At 36.9% G+C, this 17,597-nt stretch overlaps 2 protein-coding genes across 2 annotated transcripts; both read left to right on the plus strand.

Moving 5' to 3' along the window:
• The first annotated feature begins 113 nt into the window (after window positions 1-113).
• Window positions 114-6,852, plus strand: actr10 (actin related protein 10). The gene is made up of 13 exons (XM_066677009.1): window positions 114-319; window positions 1,764-1,836; window positions 1,923-2,005; window positions 2,119-2,227; window positions 2,342-2,449; window positions 3,104-3,171; window positions 3,535-3,614; window positions 4,055-4,090; window positions 4,202-4,281; window positions 4,377-4,450; window positions 5,666-5,747; window positions 5,915-6,116; window positions 6,210-6,852. Exons 1-13 carry the CDS (start codon window positions 243-245, stop codon window positions 6,389-6,391), a joined length of 1,254 nt encoding a protein of 417 aa, XP_066533106.1. The 5' UTR covers window positions 114-242; the 3' UTR covers window positions 6,392-6,852.
• A 5,588-nt stretch (window positions 6,853-12,440) lies between these two features.
• Window positions 12,441-17,133, plus strand: pgfa (placental growth factor a). Its single transcript, XM_066677964.1, has 8 exons — window positions 12,441-12,507; window positions 12,795-12,871; window positions 14,095-14,128; window positions 15,234-15,430; window positions 15,865-15,944; window positions 16,032-16,061; window positions 16,150-16,227; window positions 16,894-17,133. The coding sequence occupies exons 2-8, from the start codon at window positions 12,815-12,817 to the stop codon at window positions 16,913-16,915; spliced, it is 498 nt and encodes a 165-aa protein (XP_066534061.1). The 5' UTR covers window positions 12,441-12,507; window positions 12,795-12,814; the 3' UTR covers window positions 16,916-17,133.
• Window positions 17,134-17,597: the final 464 nt, after the last annotated feature.

The raw sequence follows: 17,597 nt of genomic DNA on the forward strand, positions 1-17,597 counted from the left end.
ACACTCTATTCTCTCTCTCTCTCTCTCTCTCTCTCTCTCTCTCTCTCTCTCTCTCTCTCTCTCTCTCTCTCTCTCTCTCTCTCTCCTGCGCGCGTTCCAAAAAGAACAAGCAGAGTCGACTCCGGGGCAAACGACACATCGTCGCTGTGTGGATATCTCTGTCTGGCCTTAGAGGTTCAGTGGATTTCTCTGACCGCGAAGCTGGTTTTAATCACTATTTTGTGTAAATTGATCTTTTAAAAATGCCACTATTCGAGGTGCTGGGGAGCGGAGGAGAGAAGACCGCGGTAGTGATAGATTTAGGAGCAGCCTACACCAAGTGAGTCCGTTTGAGTCAAAGAGCTAAACAGCTAACAACACCCAGCAGTGAACAGCGGGTTTATGTGTGTTTATTTAAAGTTACCACACGGTTACACCCTCATTTTACTATGTTCCTGTACATGATGCATGTTACTGTTGTGTTTAGCTTTGATGGTTATATGCCGTAAATATGTGATGGAAGATAAAGCATTAATAGGCAGCTAACAGTGCTAGCATAACTGACCAGTAATGGAAATGTCAGAAAGAAACAGTAACGTTATTAGTTAGCTCTAACTCTTAACTAGCATACTGTTTTGATACATTGTTCTCTTCTGATTGGTGTCAGTTAAGTTGGTGCCTGTAAATATAGTGTCAATGCTATTCTGTCCTGATATTTGATCATGTCCGTTGAAAGCTTAGCAGTGAATGAGTTAACTGGTCATACTGACCGATGACACCCATTTTGATTTTATATTAGGACCATTGTGCAGTACATTTTTAAATTTCCGAATATAGCTTTCCACAGTACGAATACAGTTGCAATATTTAATGTGACAAGGTAATGTTTCTGAAAAACCTCAAGACTCTGGATGTATTATTTAGGTTTATCTAACTGTTTTGATTGACCAAGAAACAGTGTCTTAAAGCGTTAACTTATTTTTCCTCTAACACTGTGGATGATAATTGTATGCATACTCTGATAAAAAATATGATATAGTTAGAACCATAGTTAATATTTCTTGGATAATATTATAGTTTATAGTTTTTTTAATTAACAATTTAATTTCAACAAACATTGACTTAATCTCATATCACAGTCATTCAAGACTTTTTCTCTGACCACATTTCTTTAGCAAAATTGGTGATTGACCACTTTCCTTAAATCACAATTCTAGTTGTTGAAGCAGTTTCCAGTGTTTTCTTTGCTTCATACAGGCCACTTATGTGACCAAACATCTTCTCCTTGACCACAATATACATATTCTGCCATGGTTGTTTAAAAAATGAGAAGATATTCACTGCATCAGTTTAAAGAATTGTTGCCTGCTGAAATATATTTATCACGGAAATAGTTACTAACAGCCAGTCATATGTTTTATGCTAAGAGTAGAAACTTTGCCATGGGAATTTGATTGCATTCTACCAGAAGATTTTTTATTGAGTTCACATACTAGTGTTGGGTGATGATGTTGATGATGGCAATGTTAATGATGTTAATTCTTCCTCACAATCACTCCAATTCATCACAGAATACTCCTTCACAGCCTAATGCTTGGGGGTTTTATACCCTCTGTTTGACACTTGTTTTATGGGCTTAGTGACCTTGGGTTAGTCATGTCACATTTGGAGACCCGTTTCTGCTCTACTGTTTTCATCAGTATTACTATTGCTACCTTTTATAATTCACTGGTTTCTTTATAGCTATAATTTTAATACAGATAACCAATGTCTGTAATCTACAGATGTGGCTTTGCTGGTGAGACTGGGCCCAGATTTATCATCCCTAGTGAGATCCAGCGCCCTGGATTACAGCAGGTGAGTTCCTGTGAAGCCATTGATAGAGTAAAAGTTGAACCATTCAGTATGGATTCATTAGCTAAATGTGACTTGCAATATTTCAGCCCGTCAAAGTGGTGCAGTACAACGTAAACACAGAGGAATTGTACACTAACCTGAAGGATTTCATTCACATGTTGTACTTCAGGTAAGAGATACTTGTCCAGTTTTATGTAATATGTTTTTTGCTTTTGTATTTTGGTCATGATAATTTGACTATATTGTGCTGAAAAAGTACACAGGGTTATACTTTGTTCACAGGCATTTGCTTGTCAATCCACGTGACCGGAGAGTGGTTATCATCGAATCCATCCTCTGCCCTTCACACTTCAGAGAAACACTGTCCAAAGTCTTCTTTAAGCATTTTGAGGTAAATAATTTTATAATGAAATAGTTTCAGCTGTGAAAGTTTCTTTCCAATTCTGCTACCCACAGTTCACATTATCGATTATTGTCTTTTGCTTTTAATATTTTTTTCCATCAGGTTCCATCAGTCCTCTTTGCTCCCAGTCATCTAATGTCCGTCATGACTTTGGGTATCAACTCAGCCCTTGTGATGGACTGTGGATACACCGAAACCTTGGTGTTACCTGTATCCCTTTGTAATGCATTGCAGGCACAAATACATGAATGCATTTCTATTTTTGACCACTTTTTTTATCTATTTATTTTTACACATTGATTTCATTAAGCTACAAGGATTTAGTCTTAGGATAAATTGAACTGTCATTATTTTAAATTTGTTTTACTCCATATTTAAGCTTAATCTGGGACTGAAACTGACTCTATATTTCCAAAACAGTTTACACCATCTCATTCAACCTTTCTTCTAAAATCCAGGGTAAAACCCCACTCAATTCACATTAGAGTTTTAAGGTAATTATAAGCTGTCTGTGGGCAGTTAAATGCCTGAGACAGCAAACTGCAGATATTGTTGTTGATGCATTATAAAGTATTTGAATTGATGGATTAAGAAGGGGAAGGGGTGCCTGCATGGTGTAACTGTACTGAAACAAATACTGCGGTGAAACAGGTTCAGTACAGCAGGGCAGATGTTCTGTAGTTTCAAATAACATTTTTTGAAAAGACATTCTCTTCCTTTGTAACAAATAGTAAAGCAATAACAGTAAAAAGTGCAATTTATCAAATTTTTAAAGTTTTATGTTTGTCGTTTCACAAATAATTTAAGACAGGGTTTTGTACATAATTAAAAAGATATGAGAATATTTGCCTTAATAGTTATTAGGTTTATGAAGGAATCCCCGTCCTGTCTGCCTGGGAGGCTCTGCCAATGGCTGGAAAAACAATTCACAAGTAAGTCAGTTGAAACCTCGAGCATTTGTTCACAAGTTTTGAAGATGGCATGATCAGTAAACAGTGTCAGCTGTGTGAATAGATAAAGTGTTCTTTGTGAAAGAGCAACCTTCAAAGGGTTCAGTACAGTGGTGTTATTCATTGCTGGGACCCCATGTAGGATGGGGTATTAATGCTTTGAGGTCTGTTCACTTTATTTTAAAATACTATGTTTAGTATTCAGTTAACTATTTTGTGAAACAAACATAAGGAAACACTAAAAGGCTCCAAGAGAAATGGCCATAAATGTCTAACAGAGGGGTGTCAGAGCATGTATGGGATAAAGGTATCATTGTTTTCATTGTCTTCATCATTTCTGTTTAGGGAGCTGTATAGTTTGATAATGGAGCAGTGTAAGGTGGACACAGACTCTGGGACTGGACATAGCTTGCCCACTGTGCTAGGTAAGATTATAATCAACATGTGAACGGACATCTTTTTTTTCCCTCTGTAATGCACGGTTAGTATGCCCTGAAGGAATGCTGCAGGTCTGTGTCAAACTGCAGGAATCTGAACCTTATACAGCTATGAATTATAAATATTTCTGCTGGCCTACTTTCCCCTTGTTCTCTTCTGAAATAAGTCAAGTTGGTCTCTTGTTAATGTCATGGAAGGCAGGTTTGTTTCATTTGTTCAGCGCCACATTAGTCAGCATGTACTTGGTTCCTTAAAAATAATGAATGATCTCATGGTTGGGTACCACTACTTCAAATTATTGTATTGAAGACTATAAGAAATATCAGGCTTTACTATTTTCATCACAATGGTCAACAAAATATGACACAATTAAACACACAATTAGCTTACCCTGCACTTGATTTGATATTAATACTGCATTTTTCAGGCTCAATCCCAGAGGATGTTGTTGAAGATATCAAAGGTCAGCTCCAGCACTAAACAGATTAGTAAAACACAGTTTTCACAGTTGTAGTTGCCACACATTAACATTTATCCAATTGCTATTATGATCTTTCATATTTTCTGTAATTAGTTAGGACATGTTTTGTCAGTGACATGCAGAGGGGTCTGAAAATCCAGGAGGCTAAGTTCAACATGGATGGAACTGCAGAGGTATGTTCAGTGTTCACTTACATATTGATATCAATATTTATACATCTTGTCTGTTCTTCCTTCAAAGTAATACAGAGTTGTCTTTCTCTCACAAGCGACCTGCTCCTCCACCTGATGTGGATTATCCCTTGGATGGGGAGAAAATTCTGCACATTAAAGGATCACTTAGGTAGGCCTGCCATGATTTAACAAAAGTTTGCTTCATTTCATAAATGTTAATTCACTATTACTTTAGACTTGCCATGATTCATTGCCAGACCGCCTACCAGGCTCGCCTTAAAGAGGCATTTTCTCTTACTGACTGACTGACTGACTGATGCCTGAAGTTGAAACGCACATGCGTGAAAAGGAACATTATTTCACCTTCTGCTGTTAGTTCAGCCATATCTCACAAGGTGGCGCTACTACACTATCTGTTCTTAGTTCAGCCACATTTCACATAGCGCTTTTACACCATTGAGGAACCTGAACGCTCCCAGTTTTTTGCCGCTGACTGGTTTGGACTGTGCATGTGCAGAACACCATGTTTATGTACACTTTACTGACAGCTCCGATATATTTGACTAATTTCTACTTTGAGTATAACTGTAAAGAGACATAGCCGTCTTTGGATGTAATAAATACACAAGCTCAGCAGGACGGCTCAGAACTCAGCAACATTTACAGATGTTATATCTCACAGAGAGGAGGACTGGTGAAATAAGACAAATTCATCTGTGTCTTTGCCTGACATATTATAAAGGGAAGTGGTGGGGAGACATTTTGTGGTGTTAGTGTGTTTATAAACTCCATATAGCTGCACACAGCCAAATTAAAAGTCACTTCTTTTTTTTTTTACTCTAACATTTTACATTGACTAAATAAGTAATTGTAATTCTTAAAATCAACAATGTTTTTGGTCTTCTTAGTTCTTTGGTGGTATATCATTTAGTATTTCATTTTAAAACTTTTCTTCAAAACTATTTGTTAAAAAACTGTGCTGCTTTTTCGTTTCTGCATTTATTAGTCCTGCCCTCCATATTTTCTGTACATCACAATCACATAATAAAGCCCACATGTAAACACAGACATTCAAATGAAGCCTCAAAGCTTCTCCAGACCTTCCAGTGACAAGGGTATGTATTTTGGGCTTTCCTGTTTTTGGAATGCCAGAAATACCTCTGTGACTATGGCTACTTGTTTTGGGGTTTTTTCATTGCCAACATTTGTTAGTATCTGCAATGCTTTCATTTAAACTTATTGATTTTACGGATTCTTTACATTTTATTTTTAAAAGTATCTGGCTTTTGTAAGCGGAATTATTCTTTTGTTGTGTTTGAATGTTAAACTACGTAAGGTGTATATTCTGTGCTCGTTTACAAAATTCTCTTGCATCACGTTACAGAGACTCCATTGCTGAGATGCTATTTGAACAGGACAATGAGGAAAAGTCTATTGCTACCCTAGTGCTTGACACTCTGGTGAAGGTAGAATGTTCTACATTTCCACCACAACACCACACTTCCAAGCTTATACATCAACACACCACTGTAGCTCAACCTAAACCACATTGTAGTTTATGTATAATTTAGTGTTGGTCATTTTAGTGTGGTAATCAGATCTGAAATATTTTTATTTACTTGTTCACGATCAGTGCCCCATTGACACAAGGAAAGTTCTGTCTGAAAACTTGGTGGTGATCGGTGGGACGTCGATGATGCCTGGTTTCCTTCATCGCCTTTTGGCTGAAATTCGTTTGCTGGTCGAGAAGCCCAAATACTGTGATGCTCTAGCTACCAAGAACTTCCGCATCCATAGTCCACCATCCAAGCCAAACTGCACTGCCTGGCTGGGAGGTGAGAGAACATGCCCCTTTAACATTAGTCTAAACACTAGAAGAATTTAGTTTCAAAGGTATTTTTAACTAATTTCTGTATTTGCGTGTGCAGGGGCTATATTTGGAGCACTTCAGGACATCTTGGGCAGTCGATCAGTGTCTAGAGACTATTACAACCAAACAGGCCGCATTCCTGACTGGTGCTCCCTCAGCAGCCCACCACCAGAATCAGTGTATGACCCTGGAAAGACACCCCCACCTCTCATGAAGAGGGCCTTCTCTACAGAGAAATAAATCTCATGTGGTCTGTCTTTTTTTTTGAGAAACAGAGAATTAAGTACAGCATCAAAACTCATGTCTCTCTTTCATTAAATGCTTCACTCAGAAAATAGTTACACATGGCCATTGCATTTTTTTGTGATTTTGGATTAGCATTAACCAAAATGACCAACAGAAAGAAAACAGAACCACTAGGGGGCAGTCATTGTTTCAGTGAACTCAGAGTAAACTCATTTTACTTGAGGGATGTTTAAACATTAAAACAATGAGTATATAGAAAACATAACACTGGCAGAGTGACTTCTAAACGGTAAAGCTGTAGATACTTCAGGATCTGGATTCAAACTATTTTTTTTCTTTCTTTCCTGTGCATGTTTATTTCATTAATATATTTGTTTCATTGCCTTGAGTTAATACTGTATTTAATTTATTTACATTACAGACCCTGTCATTTTTCTCACTTGTATATAATAAAAACAAACATTCCAAAGTAATTCTTTTATGTGTTAAATGAAAATCCTAGAATCATGGTTTTGGAGCTACATAAATATGTTTACAGTGAAGATATTTCAGTGATCATGCTTCTGAAGCTATAGTTTTTATTTGAACATGGGAAAAATACCCATCTTGTAGGCAATTTAGTTACAATTTTAACCAAAACATCAGCTAAAACAACCATATTAAGTGCTCATATTAAGAATGATTAACAGTTTTTATAGCTAAGCAACCTTGTTTCATGAACATACCTCAACAACTTTAATGGCTTTTCCCCAGATCATAAAAACAGCATGAATGTGGAATCTAGAAAATCACAATTACCACTTGGTCCATCTTTATCCAAAAGCAGCTGACAGACAATTTACAGGATTGAGCCTTGTCATGGAACAATTTTTACTATTTCCGCCATGAGTTTTCTGTCTGTCTGGACCATTTGCTGGACTTGTCATTGAGCAGATATGCCGTCCTTTAACACTATTTGCTCTTTGACACAATCTTTGTGAAACATGAATTCAACACCAAGCCATTTTGCTATAAATTGACTGAGCAATCCCTTATTTTAAATGAGTGAGTAAATTCTTCAGGCAGCCATCTTTGTTTCATTAAAATGGCACCAAGAAAAACAGTTCCATCATCACCTCGTTGGCCAACACAGATTTGTTTTCCATCACTGAATAACATTTTCTTCCAACCAGCTAGACTCCATGAAAAGAACTTTCAAGAGTAAGTGTTGGTTTATTTGACTTTATCTGTAATTCCCAATTTCATTCAGCTGATGTCTTACAGTTTCCTCAAAAACATGAACTGTTTTCACTCATTCTTTTTAACTAATTTGTCCATTTTTAAGCTACTTTCTTGGAGTTTATCTTGGCACTGTTTTCCTTGGTCTACTCTTATGGTCTCTTGTAACCTTCCTCATTTTTTGGCATTTGAAACATTTTAGAAAAGCTAAGTAGGAATCGCCAGCATCTTTTGCCACTATATGTTGGATTTCCTCATTGAAAGAGATTCTTTCTCTCATTACACTTGAAAACTCATTTAGGGCCCTGCTTATTTCAGTCAGACAAGTCCCACGGCTCACTGAGGTCGGTAAGCGCTTTCTTTTAACTGACACATTGTCACCCATTTATTGATTATAATCTGAAATGGGAGATAAACAATCATTATACACACACATATATAATGTATATATGTATGTATGTATGTGTGTGTGTCAAATGCATTGGACAATCACTGGCAACAGGAAATAAAAAAAACTGGAGCTCAAGCATAGAACCAGAAGGGGATGGGTAGGCTATTAGAAAAGTTTGCAGAATTGATAAGTAGTAGCAGATTTAATGAATTCTTCATATAATATTGTGGTCTGACCCTGGCCTCTATTTTATTCAGAGGCTTTTAATACATGACTCAAATTATTGGCCACTTGTAAATATTTGTCTTCGTTTACCAATACATTTTTTTCTTAATGTAGTTGCTAACAATCAATAATGTTCAAAATGCTTCAAGACCCTTCAAGACCATCATCCTAAACCTAACTTTGCATTTTTTCTTGTGTTATTCTCACTTTCCTAACATTTTGACTCAGTTGAGTTGGATTTGGCAAATTAAATCCTTCATGAGGAGCAAATAATCCACAGGTAGATTTCAGTTAGCAAACAACTGGGAATGTGAAGATTGTCCCATTAGAACATCCCCAGTGAGTGGCTCAGAAGAAACAAAAAATGACACTTACATGTTTTTTGTTGTTGTGGTTTTTACTCCACAGTAAGAGAGTGTTTCAACCCTGAGCCTGAAGGGACACTGCCCTGTAAATTTTTGTGGTTTTAATGATTTAACACACCCAATGCAACTCTAAAAAGACATGTTTATTAATTGATTAGTTGAATCATGTGTGGAGGGAGTAAGGAAAGCGATAAACGGGGCAAAGTGCCTCTAGAACCAGGCTTGAGAAACACTGTCCACAGTCAAGTGTCCTATTATATATATATTCCCAGTTTGGTTTTATTTTGTCAGATATTAGTTAGTTAAAGAATAGTTTAAAATCTTGTGCCTAAATGTTATTGCACCTGAATAGAGCTAAATCAATCTCTTTTAGTCTGAATCTGAAATGGTCTTACTCCTTACTTACTTACATATTTAGTGCACTACATAGAACATGGACCCTAACCTCCTTCACCTCGGCAGAGCACGGAATGCTAGATATGGAGTCTTGTATCTTACAGACGAACATAAATAAATTTCTGTAAGACGTTTTGCACTACTTGGGTTCTGAATTATGTCATGACCTACATAGTGCACTACACAGGGATTAGGCAGCTGAGGTGCAACCTGAGTTTTCCTGCTGTCATTCACCACCATGTTAATTAAATGTTTAATGTGAATTGGGTGTTTTAGGGCAGGCAATAAAAGTAAAAGCACCTACTTAAAACATTCTTGTTCTTGATAATGAGAAAAATTAGTTTAATACCTGTCAACAAGAGCTTTAAATTTAAGGGATAAAAATGTCAGCCCACTTTTAAACGTATGGCTACATTCAGAGGCATGAAATAGAAGTAAAGAGCAAATAAATTTAGTTTAATCAAACTATAAGCAAACTTCAAGCAGTCATTAGCTATTTATATTACATTAATTACACTAAGAAACAGTTCTTTCTTGCTCACATGAGCAGAAATGTCAAATGAAACTGTCACTGAAAACATGTATAAAATGTATAAACACTGCCTCCACTTATCCAGCCACATGAGTGCTGAGGTGGTCTGCATAATGTTACAGACAAGCTGTGTAAAATACAAAAAGAGAATTGAACGTTGGGCCCCTTTCTGTCAGATTGCTTTACTGTCAGCAGCAGTGACACAAGACTGTCTTTCTCCACTGCTCTATTCTCTGTACATCAATGAGCGCACCTCCTAAAGCGGTTAGAGAAGATGTGATAATGTCATGGAAAAGGCATTTGCTGTTTTCAATCTGAAGTTGTCTGTGAAATTAAAAGTGGGGTTAAACAGAAAGCTCCTCTCAAGCCAAGTCCTGTCTTTCCATATGCTTTCACCAAAAACCTCCCGATTCAAGAATGTTGATCATATTGTACAATTAATATGGGCTCATTACTTTTAGACTTTTTTTTAGTGCTACATGTCAGGTTGTGTATCTTTTATTTATTATTATATATTCTGTAGGAGCCAACAAGGAGAAGGCTGTGGCAGGCAAATTTCATACTGTCTAAAACTGAGAGCTACCCTGGAAATGCTATCTGAGTTATATTCATCGATTCGAATTCAGGGTCGCAGTGGGTGTGGATCCTACCCTTAATCACTGAGAGCAAGGCAGGAACACACCCTGGAGGGGGCTCCACTCCCACTCCCACATTCACTTACACACTCACACCTAGGGACACTTAAGAGTAGCCACTTCACTTACCAGTATGTGTTTTTGGACCATGGTGGGAGACAACCCCAGGACCCTGGAGCTGTGTGACAGCAACACTACTTGTACACGTACATAAGAAATTTCTAAAATAACAATCTAGACAAAAACAGCAATATTAATAATAATGTTTCTGTATATTTCCATTGTTTTATGTAGGAGATGTCAGACTTGGCTGATGTTCTGCCTTCATTCCAGAAAATGTAATTATTTGCACATACCTCACATCCAGATTAGCCTCTTTGTATCTACACTCACTGTCCATTCTCTCAGCTCCACTGACCATACATGACCACTTTGTAGTTCTATAATTACAGGACGGTACTACATCTTTTGCTCTGAATACATGGTTTGCCCCTTTTCACCCTGTTCTTCAATGGTCAGGACCCCCACGGAGCAGGTATGATTTAGGTGGTGGATCATTCTCAGGACAAGTGTAGAACATTATTGACTGACTTTCCTTGCCTGGGTGATGTATGTTATATAGTCCCACTGAAGAACACTGCCCTTTTAAATTTGGATGTGGTTTTGAGATCATCTGACAATGATCTGTTTCACAGTGTTAAGTTTAAACTTTTATTTAATGCCTTAATTTCTGCACAGTTCAATTGCTGGGAGGCAAACAAATAGCTTCGATGTGACTGAACTGACTGTAGAAAAACACAGTAACAATAAGGAAAAATAAGTAGGGCTTGCAATGTATGTGATGCACAAAGGTTTTCAATTTACAATCCAAAATAGCCAGTGAACATACAGCGTTTTAATTTATACGTCATGTTGATTATGATAAATTCCAATAATTTAACATTTACTCTGGGATGTATTTGTCTCTCATGTCTATGTAAAGTATTCTTAAACGTAAAATCATACGTCAAAACTATTATACAGCAATGTTGCATGCGTCAGGCTTATGTCCGACTCCTATCACCACCAGTTTGAACAGTTCAGTAAGTTTAAGTTTACTGTAACACTCCAAACCACTCTGAATGATTTTGTTTATGTCTGAAGTTTTAATTATTCTAAGATTTGGAGAAATCCTTGGATTTTCCTCTTTAACATGTTGTTGAATATAAGTGAGTCTTATGATGGAATCACACATTTTAATACAATATTCATGATCAGAGTTATCAGAGTTTTAGCATTAAACAAGAGAATAATGTATTTCAGATTTCAGAGCTGGTAACCTGTTCATTCAGAGCTTTCACTATTAGCTACATTTGTGTTATGGTTGAAGAGATCACACAGTTGTCTCCTGCTGGTTGTTTACATTCCTAGGCATTCTGTATATGTTCTCTGTCCAAAATGGTGCCTCCTTATCACCTTCTACCTCCTCAAACGCTGAGCCACACGTCAGTGGGGAATACTCCTTCATTCCACAGAGTCCTAAAAATAATTAGGAGAAGTTGTGTGCGCGCTGATGTTATCACAAGGATTTTTTCTTCCAGTGCAACAAGGGGCTGAAAGGAGCCACCACTTAACAGAGTGGCACAAAGATATGGGTGGCAGGCTATTAGCATCCACATACCACCAAAGTAGGTAAATGGATGCTGAGTGTTTTGTGGAAGTGAACTGGAAACAATCACTGAGTATTTTTTTTTATAAAAGCATGGAGTACTCCCACCTCACAATTAAGTCAATAATTAACACATATAATACAAATATAGTGATTTAACTAGCTCTCCGTGGAATAGGATTTTTTAAAAATCCCTCTACATAATTTAAAATATCTTGTTGCAAGGGTGTTTACACTTTAGAAATGTTTTCCCCATTCACATCTCTTTTACACAAATGGCCATTTAAAGAATTGTGATAGATTTCAAGTAAACTACGATTACATACTTGAAGTAATCATTTACATCAGTTAAACTGCAAATGTTAAAATGATTGATTCCCTGCCTGGGTAACTACACCACAGTATAGCAGTAAGAATCCTGGGGCAAGAGTCCAAATACTACATTCCTCCAGTTCTTAACAGCATTAAAACTGTTACTCACTTTGGATAAGAGCATATGATATGTATTTGGTCATTTCTACACATTCAAGAGCTACTTATTGTGGTTATGTGTTATATTTTTTTGCATGAGCTGTGGATTGTTCTGAAGTATTTGAGCCGCCTCAAGCCTCCAAATCCCCCTGGATTCAGAGTCTTCTGGACACTGTCCTCGGTGGTCCAGTCAGTAATCAGCTGCTGATTTGAGGTCATGCTTTGCTGGGTCAGTGCTGCAGTGGGTTTAGTGGGGGTTGAGTGGTCTGTGTTTGGCTGGGTTTTCTCACTCAGCTCAATTTAAGAGGGCGGTTTCGGGAGATTTTAGCACGTGGGTTAATTCAGATCTGATTTAGCAGTCGAGGCTGTGCCTTTAAACCCATTCGCTTAATGACGCCTGACGGCTTTAAACAGAGAGTCGTGTAATAAACGGAATGTACAGAGACTAGGACGATGTGGTTTTATGGTTTTACACATTCAGCTCCCTGATATTCGCACTTTCGACTTTTTTTTAAGACCTGGGGTTTTGATTCGACATGGTCAGTTTGGTCAGTTTGACACAGATTTTCACCACAGTCGCCCTGCAGATACAGGTAAGACATCTTATTCTTTGTTTATTTATTGAGGTTCCTGTTAAGAGTTTGAATTATTCAACGTCAAATACTGGAGGAAAACAAATTGCGTCGTTTCCGCCCTAGTTCCCACGCAGTCTCGCACATATTATTAAATAAATCGCATCATTAATTATTATGATGTTGCAGGGGGGCTGTTAATATAAAGTTATGAAAAGTAAAACACGCTCTAAAAATATTGTATTAAAAATACCACTGAGATTAATATATATTTTAATTAATTTATGAATTGGTTTCCCAGACATGGATTGTTTTTAGTCCTGGACTTTATCCTTGCAATGGGAAATAATAATTCAAAATGCTATGTAGTCCTGGACTAGACTTAATCCCTGTTTGGGAAACCACTCCTTAATGTGATTTGTTGGACACCTGCTGGTGACCTGAGAGCTTCATTTATGAGTCATCACTTTGTATTCACATAGCACCTGCGGGCTAAATTTATTCATAGACAATTCATATTAATCATGATTGCTATTGCTAAGATGGCTGTGACTTTAGTGTTAATGGTGTTAATGCAGTCTGGAGTGAGTTTCAGTTGTCAACAGTTCCACATTTGCAAACAAATCTTGATTTTTATTTAAAATTTCCATGGCTGACAGCAACTGAAATATCAAGTCCCCATTTTACTATTTGAGTGAGTGCTGTCTATTAGTTTATTAGTTGTTTTAGTTTGCTTTCCTTTGTAAACCCCAGCCTTATATGTGGCGGAGTGAATATGCTGTAGGCTTAATTTGTCTCTTTTGTGGAACAGCCACAATCCTCCTTTCAGTGTGTGGCTGGGGATTTGCACGTCCTCTTGCTAATGTTAGTTCCAGCCCCTTACTGCCCCTCACTTTTAGCAGTTTGAGTGCCCACATGCCCTAATTAGTTTACATGTTCTATGTGTTTGTTTGCAACTCATTTTGAAAATGAATGTACAGTCAGTGTATCTACCGGCCAGAACTTGGATCCTTCAGTCAGACTTGGTTCAGTGCACAAGGATAATCAGATATCTGACATTGTTCAGGAGGTATTCCCTCCCTTTTCGTCATTATTCATCCAATTATCTCCCACTCAGTGCTCATGCACTCTCCACAGTTTCATGAATTTCCCGCCTCCATGAATCAAAGTGTATGCACCCAAAAATAAGACTACACATATCCTGTTAGTGATTTTGATGAAGTTCATTTTATTGTGTTGTCTAGGTTTCAACTCCTCTACGAGCAACCCACTCTGAAGGTAAACATTTTTATTGTAATATTCCAAACGTACAGTCTTTTTTAACAGATGGTATTTGATTCCTGGTATTAGTATCAGATTGGCATCATCAAATAATTTTGAAAAATATGATGCCAATCTGTAACAAACCTGAAAGGGCACCTACTTGTGATGTTGCTAGATGTTTATGACTTCTTGTGGGATATTGAAGTATGTTGTTTGTATCATGACAACGTCCTCTTTAGTGAAGCATTTCAGTGGTAATAACATATTTACTAAAGCTTAGTAATTTTTAGAGGAAGGTAGTGAATTGATATTGACACGTATCAGTAATTATGTGCTCATCTTAGTCTTTATCCAATTAAAACAACAGGTAGACTTGTTCTAAAATAATGTATTACCTACTATTGTGCACAATTTAATTCTGTGTAGTTGATCAATTGTTCCATTTCAACTTGACTGCAAAAATATTATATTGCTTGAAAAAACAAATTGTGATTTGAAAAGCTTATTGTGAAATGATCACCAGGTTAAATCTTTTGCCACATTGCCTACTGTTACAAAATGCTGAATCAATATGTTGAGGAAAGACAAGCCTAAAACTATATAAAGGCTGTGGGTTCCCATGCCTGGACTTCGCAGTCACACAGCTCCAGGGACCTGGAGGTTGTGGATTCAAATCCTGCTCCGGGTGACTGTCTGTGAGGAGTTTGATGTGTTCTCCCCTTGTCAGGGTGGGTTTCCTCCAGGTGCTCCAATTTCCTCCCACTGTACAAAAACTCAAAATGTCCTTAGGTGTGAGTGTGTGTCGCCCTGTGAAGGACTGGCACCTCCTCCAGGGTGTGTTCCTGAATTGTGCCCAGTGATTCCAGGTAGGCTCAGAACCCACCAATGGATAAGTGGTTACAGACAATGAATGAACAAGAGAGAAAGTCTTACATTTCAATGTAATTAAATGGAACTGTTTTTTTTTTTTTTACAAAGTAATATTTTGCTAACTTCAGTTGGTTCATTCTTCATGAACTTCTAACTTTCTAAAGAGCGACTGACATTAGTCGTGTACTTAGTAATATATGCAATCATGAAGTAGACTCTACATGTGAAAATATTGTGATTGTTATTGCAGTGATGCTGTTTCATGACGTGTGGACTCGAAGTTTGTGTCGATCTCTGGAGAAGTTGGTATCAGTGGAGGAGGAGTACCCGGGCAATGTAGAGTACATATTTAGTCCCAGTTGTGTCCCTCTACAGCGCTGCTCCGGCTGCTGTAATGATGAGAAACTAGAGTGCTTCCCCACTCTTACACATAACGTTACAATGCAGGTAGTTTTACCAAGTCTAATATATAAACACTGCTACAGAGCTGAACTGGGCAGTAGTCAATATTAGCCTAGCTTATTAAAGTTTGCACATAAACAGTAAAATATAATAACAAAGTGCTATAGTCCTATATATGAAACTGTATATGTGTTATAATGTAATAATGTGATGTAATGTATATGTAATAATGGGTATATATATATATATATATATATATATATATATATATATATATATATATATACACAACCTTTATCATTTAAATTTTTTTTTTGTATACATTACTAAACCAGTTAAACAGTCCATCACTGTACGGGACAATACATTACCCTAGACATAGCAGAGTAGGGTTTTATAAGAAAAACAATTATTAATTCAATACTAAATTGTCCATATTCAAAATAAATTCACTCTGCCCCTCTCTGCTTTTATATCAGCTGGTGAGGATAAGTCCAGCTCAAAGGACCAGGCAGTATGTGCAGCTTTCATTTTTAGAGCATCACACCTGTGAGTGCAGGTATGGATCCAAGCCTCTGTACTTTTATTTAGACTCAGTGCTGTGAATTGTGTCATTAATATTGTGCCTCTTCTTGATTTATCATAGACCCAGATGGAATCATACAAAATATCAGAGGTAGGGATTTTCTGCCGTAATGGGGCTTTTCTGTTATTTATTCAAACTAAGGTAGTGGAATAACTGAATGTATGACTTTTCCTTTCAGCTACAGACAGCAGAAAAACAGGCCACGCAGGAGAAGAAAAAGGAAGCGTGGGAAGAGGAGAGCAGCAGACTGTGGCAAGTAAGCTCTGATATACCCTCTGCTGACCATAGGATATGTTTGGATTAGTAATGTGGGTCTTAAAGTGGAACTCCACTGCTTTTTAAAAATTTCTTCATAATTAAACAATTGGAACAATAAGATTAGATGAACTTTATTAATCCCTGTATTCACGCTTTCTGAGTTTTAATGTTGATATATGTAATGCTGAAAAGATAAATAGCTAATTTTTACTAAAACTTATTGCTTTACCATAGTTTTAATATGTCACACATCAAGCAGTATATTAATGTACAATTTTTTTTATTTACGTCCTTCAGGGCTTTTAGAGGCATTTTATCTGGTTCTTATCGTCTTGGAACAATTAGTTGATACTGTCACAGCTTTACTGGTGTAGATGAATTTGCATTTAACTGTTTTAGATTATGGCCTTTTATATATCATTTACAGAATAAAAGCATTGAAAAATACTTTTTTACTAAATATTTTTACTAATACACTGAACACCAATTCACCTTAAAAATATATTTAATGTTTGCAGTTTGTCAATAGCAAGATACATTTTAACATTTTTAATGTTTTTTTATACATTCTTCTTTGAAAGGAATAAAACGGGTGTCTACAAACATTTATTTTTTAATGTAACTAAGCTCTTTGTGCTTGTGTTTCTTTTGCATTTTGGTGTAGGTACCGTAATCAACTCAGCTAGGAGCATCTTCAGTCCCTCTGATTTTATTTTTTACACAAACCTACAAGGACATGGACTGTAGCCTGGACAACAAGATGCATCTGGGATATAAATTATAATAAGGACCTCACCCTTGCCTAAAATTGTGTCCTCGCCATCTGCTGGCATTGAAGCATTTTCTGGGAAGGATAGAATAACGAACAGAACCTATATTTCTATCTGTGTTATGCCTTTTTTGTTGTAGTGGGCCTTACCTTGGTCAAAAGGACAAATAACTTAATCACAAGTGTGAGTTTCACAGAACTGAACAATATGAAGATGTGCAGACTCTAACTTGCAACTCATGTCCACATCTCTGACTTTTCATAATTTGCTGTGTACTCTGTGCAGTAGCACTGAAAATATCTAAATATGGTATACTTATAATATGGTATACTTATAATATTGTCCATAATGGGTTTGTGTGGTTTTCATTACAAACATGAAGAAACATGCCTGTTTTTACTTGTCTTTAAACTTCTTTTATAAATAATAGAATGCAACCATTGCAACAAGTCAGTTTGTGAAATTTCTTCCCTCCTAGTTATTCCATAATACGTTGTTATTTAACACTACAGTAAATCATGCCATGTGAGAGACAGAGTGGTGTCTTTATGTACTGAGGTGCATAAAATTCACCAGTGATTTATTAACTCCTAACCTC

Source organism: Hoplias malabaricus, chromosome 7 (assembly GCF_029633855.1).
Source record: "Hoplias malabaricus isolate fHopMal1 chromosome 7, fHopMal1.hap1, whole genome shotgun sequence".
NCBI lineage: Eukaryota > Metazoa > Chordata > Actinopteri > Characiformes > Erythrinidae > Hoplias > Hoplias malabaricus.

Bases quoted from the DNA above. Each gene is read 5' to 3' on its own strand.
- pgfa (XM_066677964.1), top strand. From the start codon at position 12,815: ATGGTCAGTTTGGTCAGTTTGACACAGATTTTCACCACAGTCGCCCTG. The intron at 12,872-14,094 runs GTAAGACATCTT...TGTGTTGTCTAG, and splicing joins CAGTCGCCCTGCAGATACAG to GTTTCAACTCCTCTACGAGC. The intron at 14,129-15,233 runs GTAAACATTTTT...TTGTTATTGCAG, and splicing joins ACGAGCAACCCACTCTGAAG to TGATGCTGTTTCATGACGTG.
- actr10 (XM_066677009.1), top strand. From the start codon at position 243: ATGCCACTATTCGAGGTGCTGGGGAGCGGAGGAGAGAAGACCGCGGTA. The intron at 320-1,763 runs GTGAGTCCGTTT...TGTAATCTACAG, and splicing joins TTAGGAGCAGCCTACACCAA to ATGTGGCTTTGCTGGTGAGA. The intron at 3,172-3,534 runs GTAAGTCAGTTG...ATTTCTGTTTAG, and splicing joins GCTGGAAAAACAATTCACAA to GGAGCTGTATAGTTTGATAA.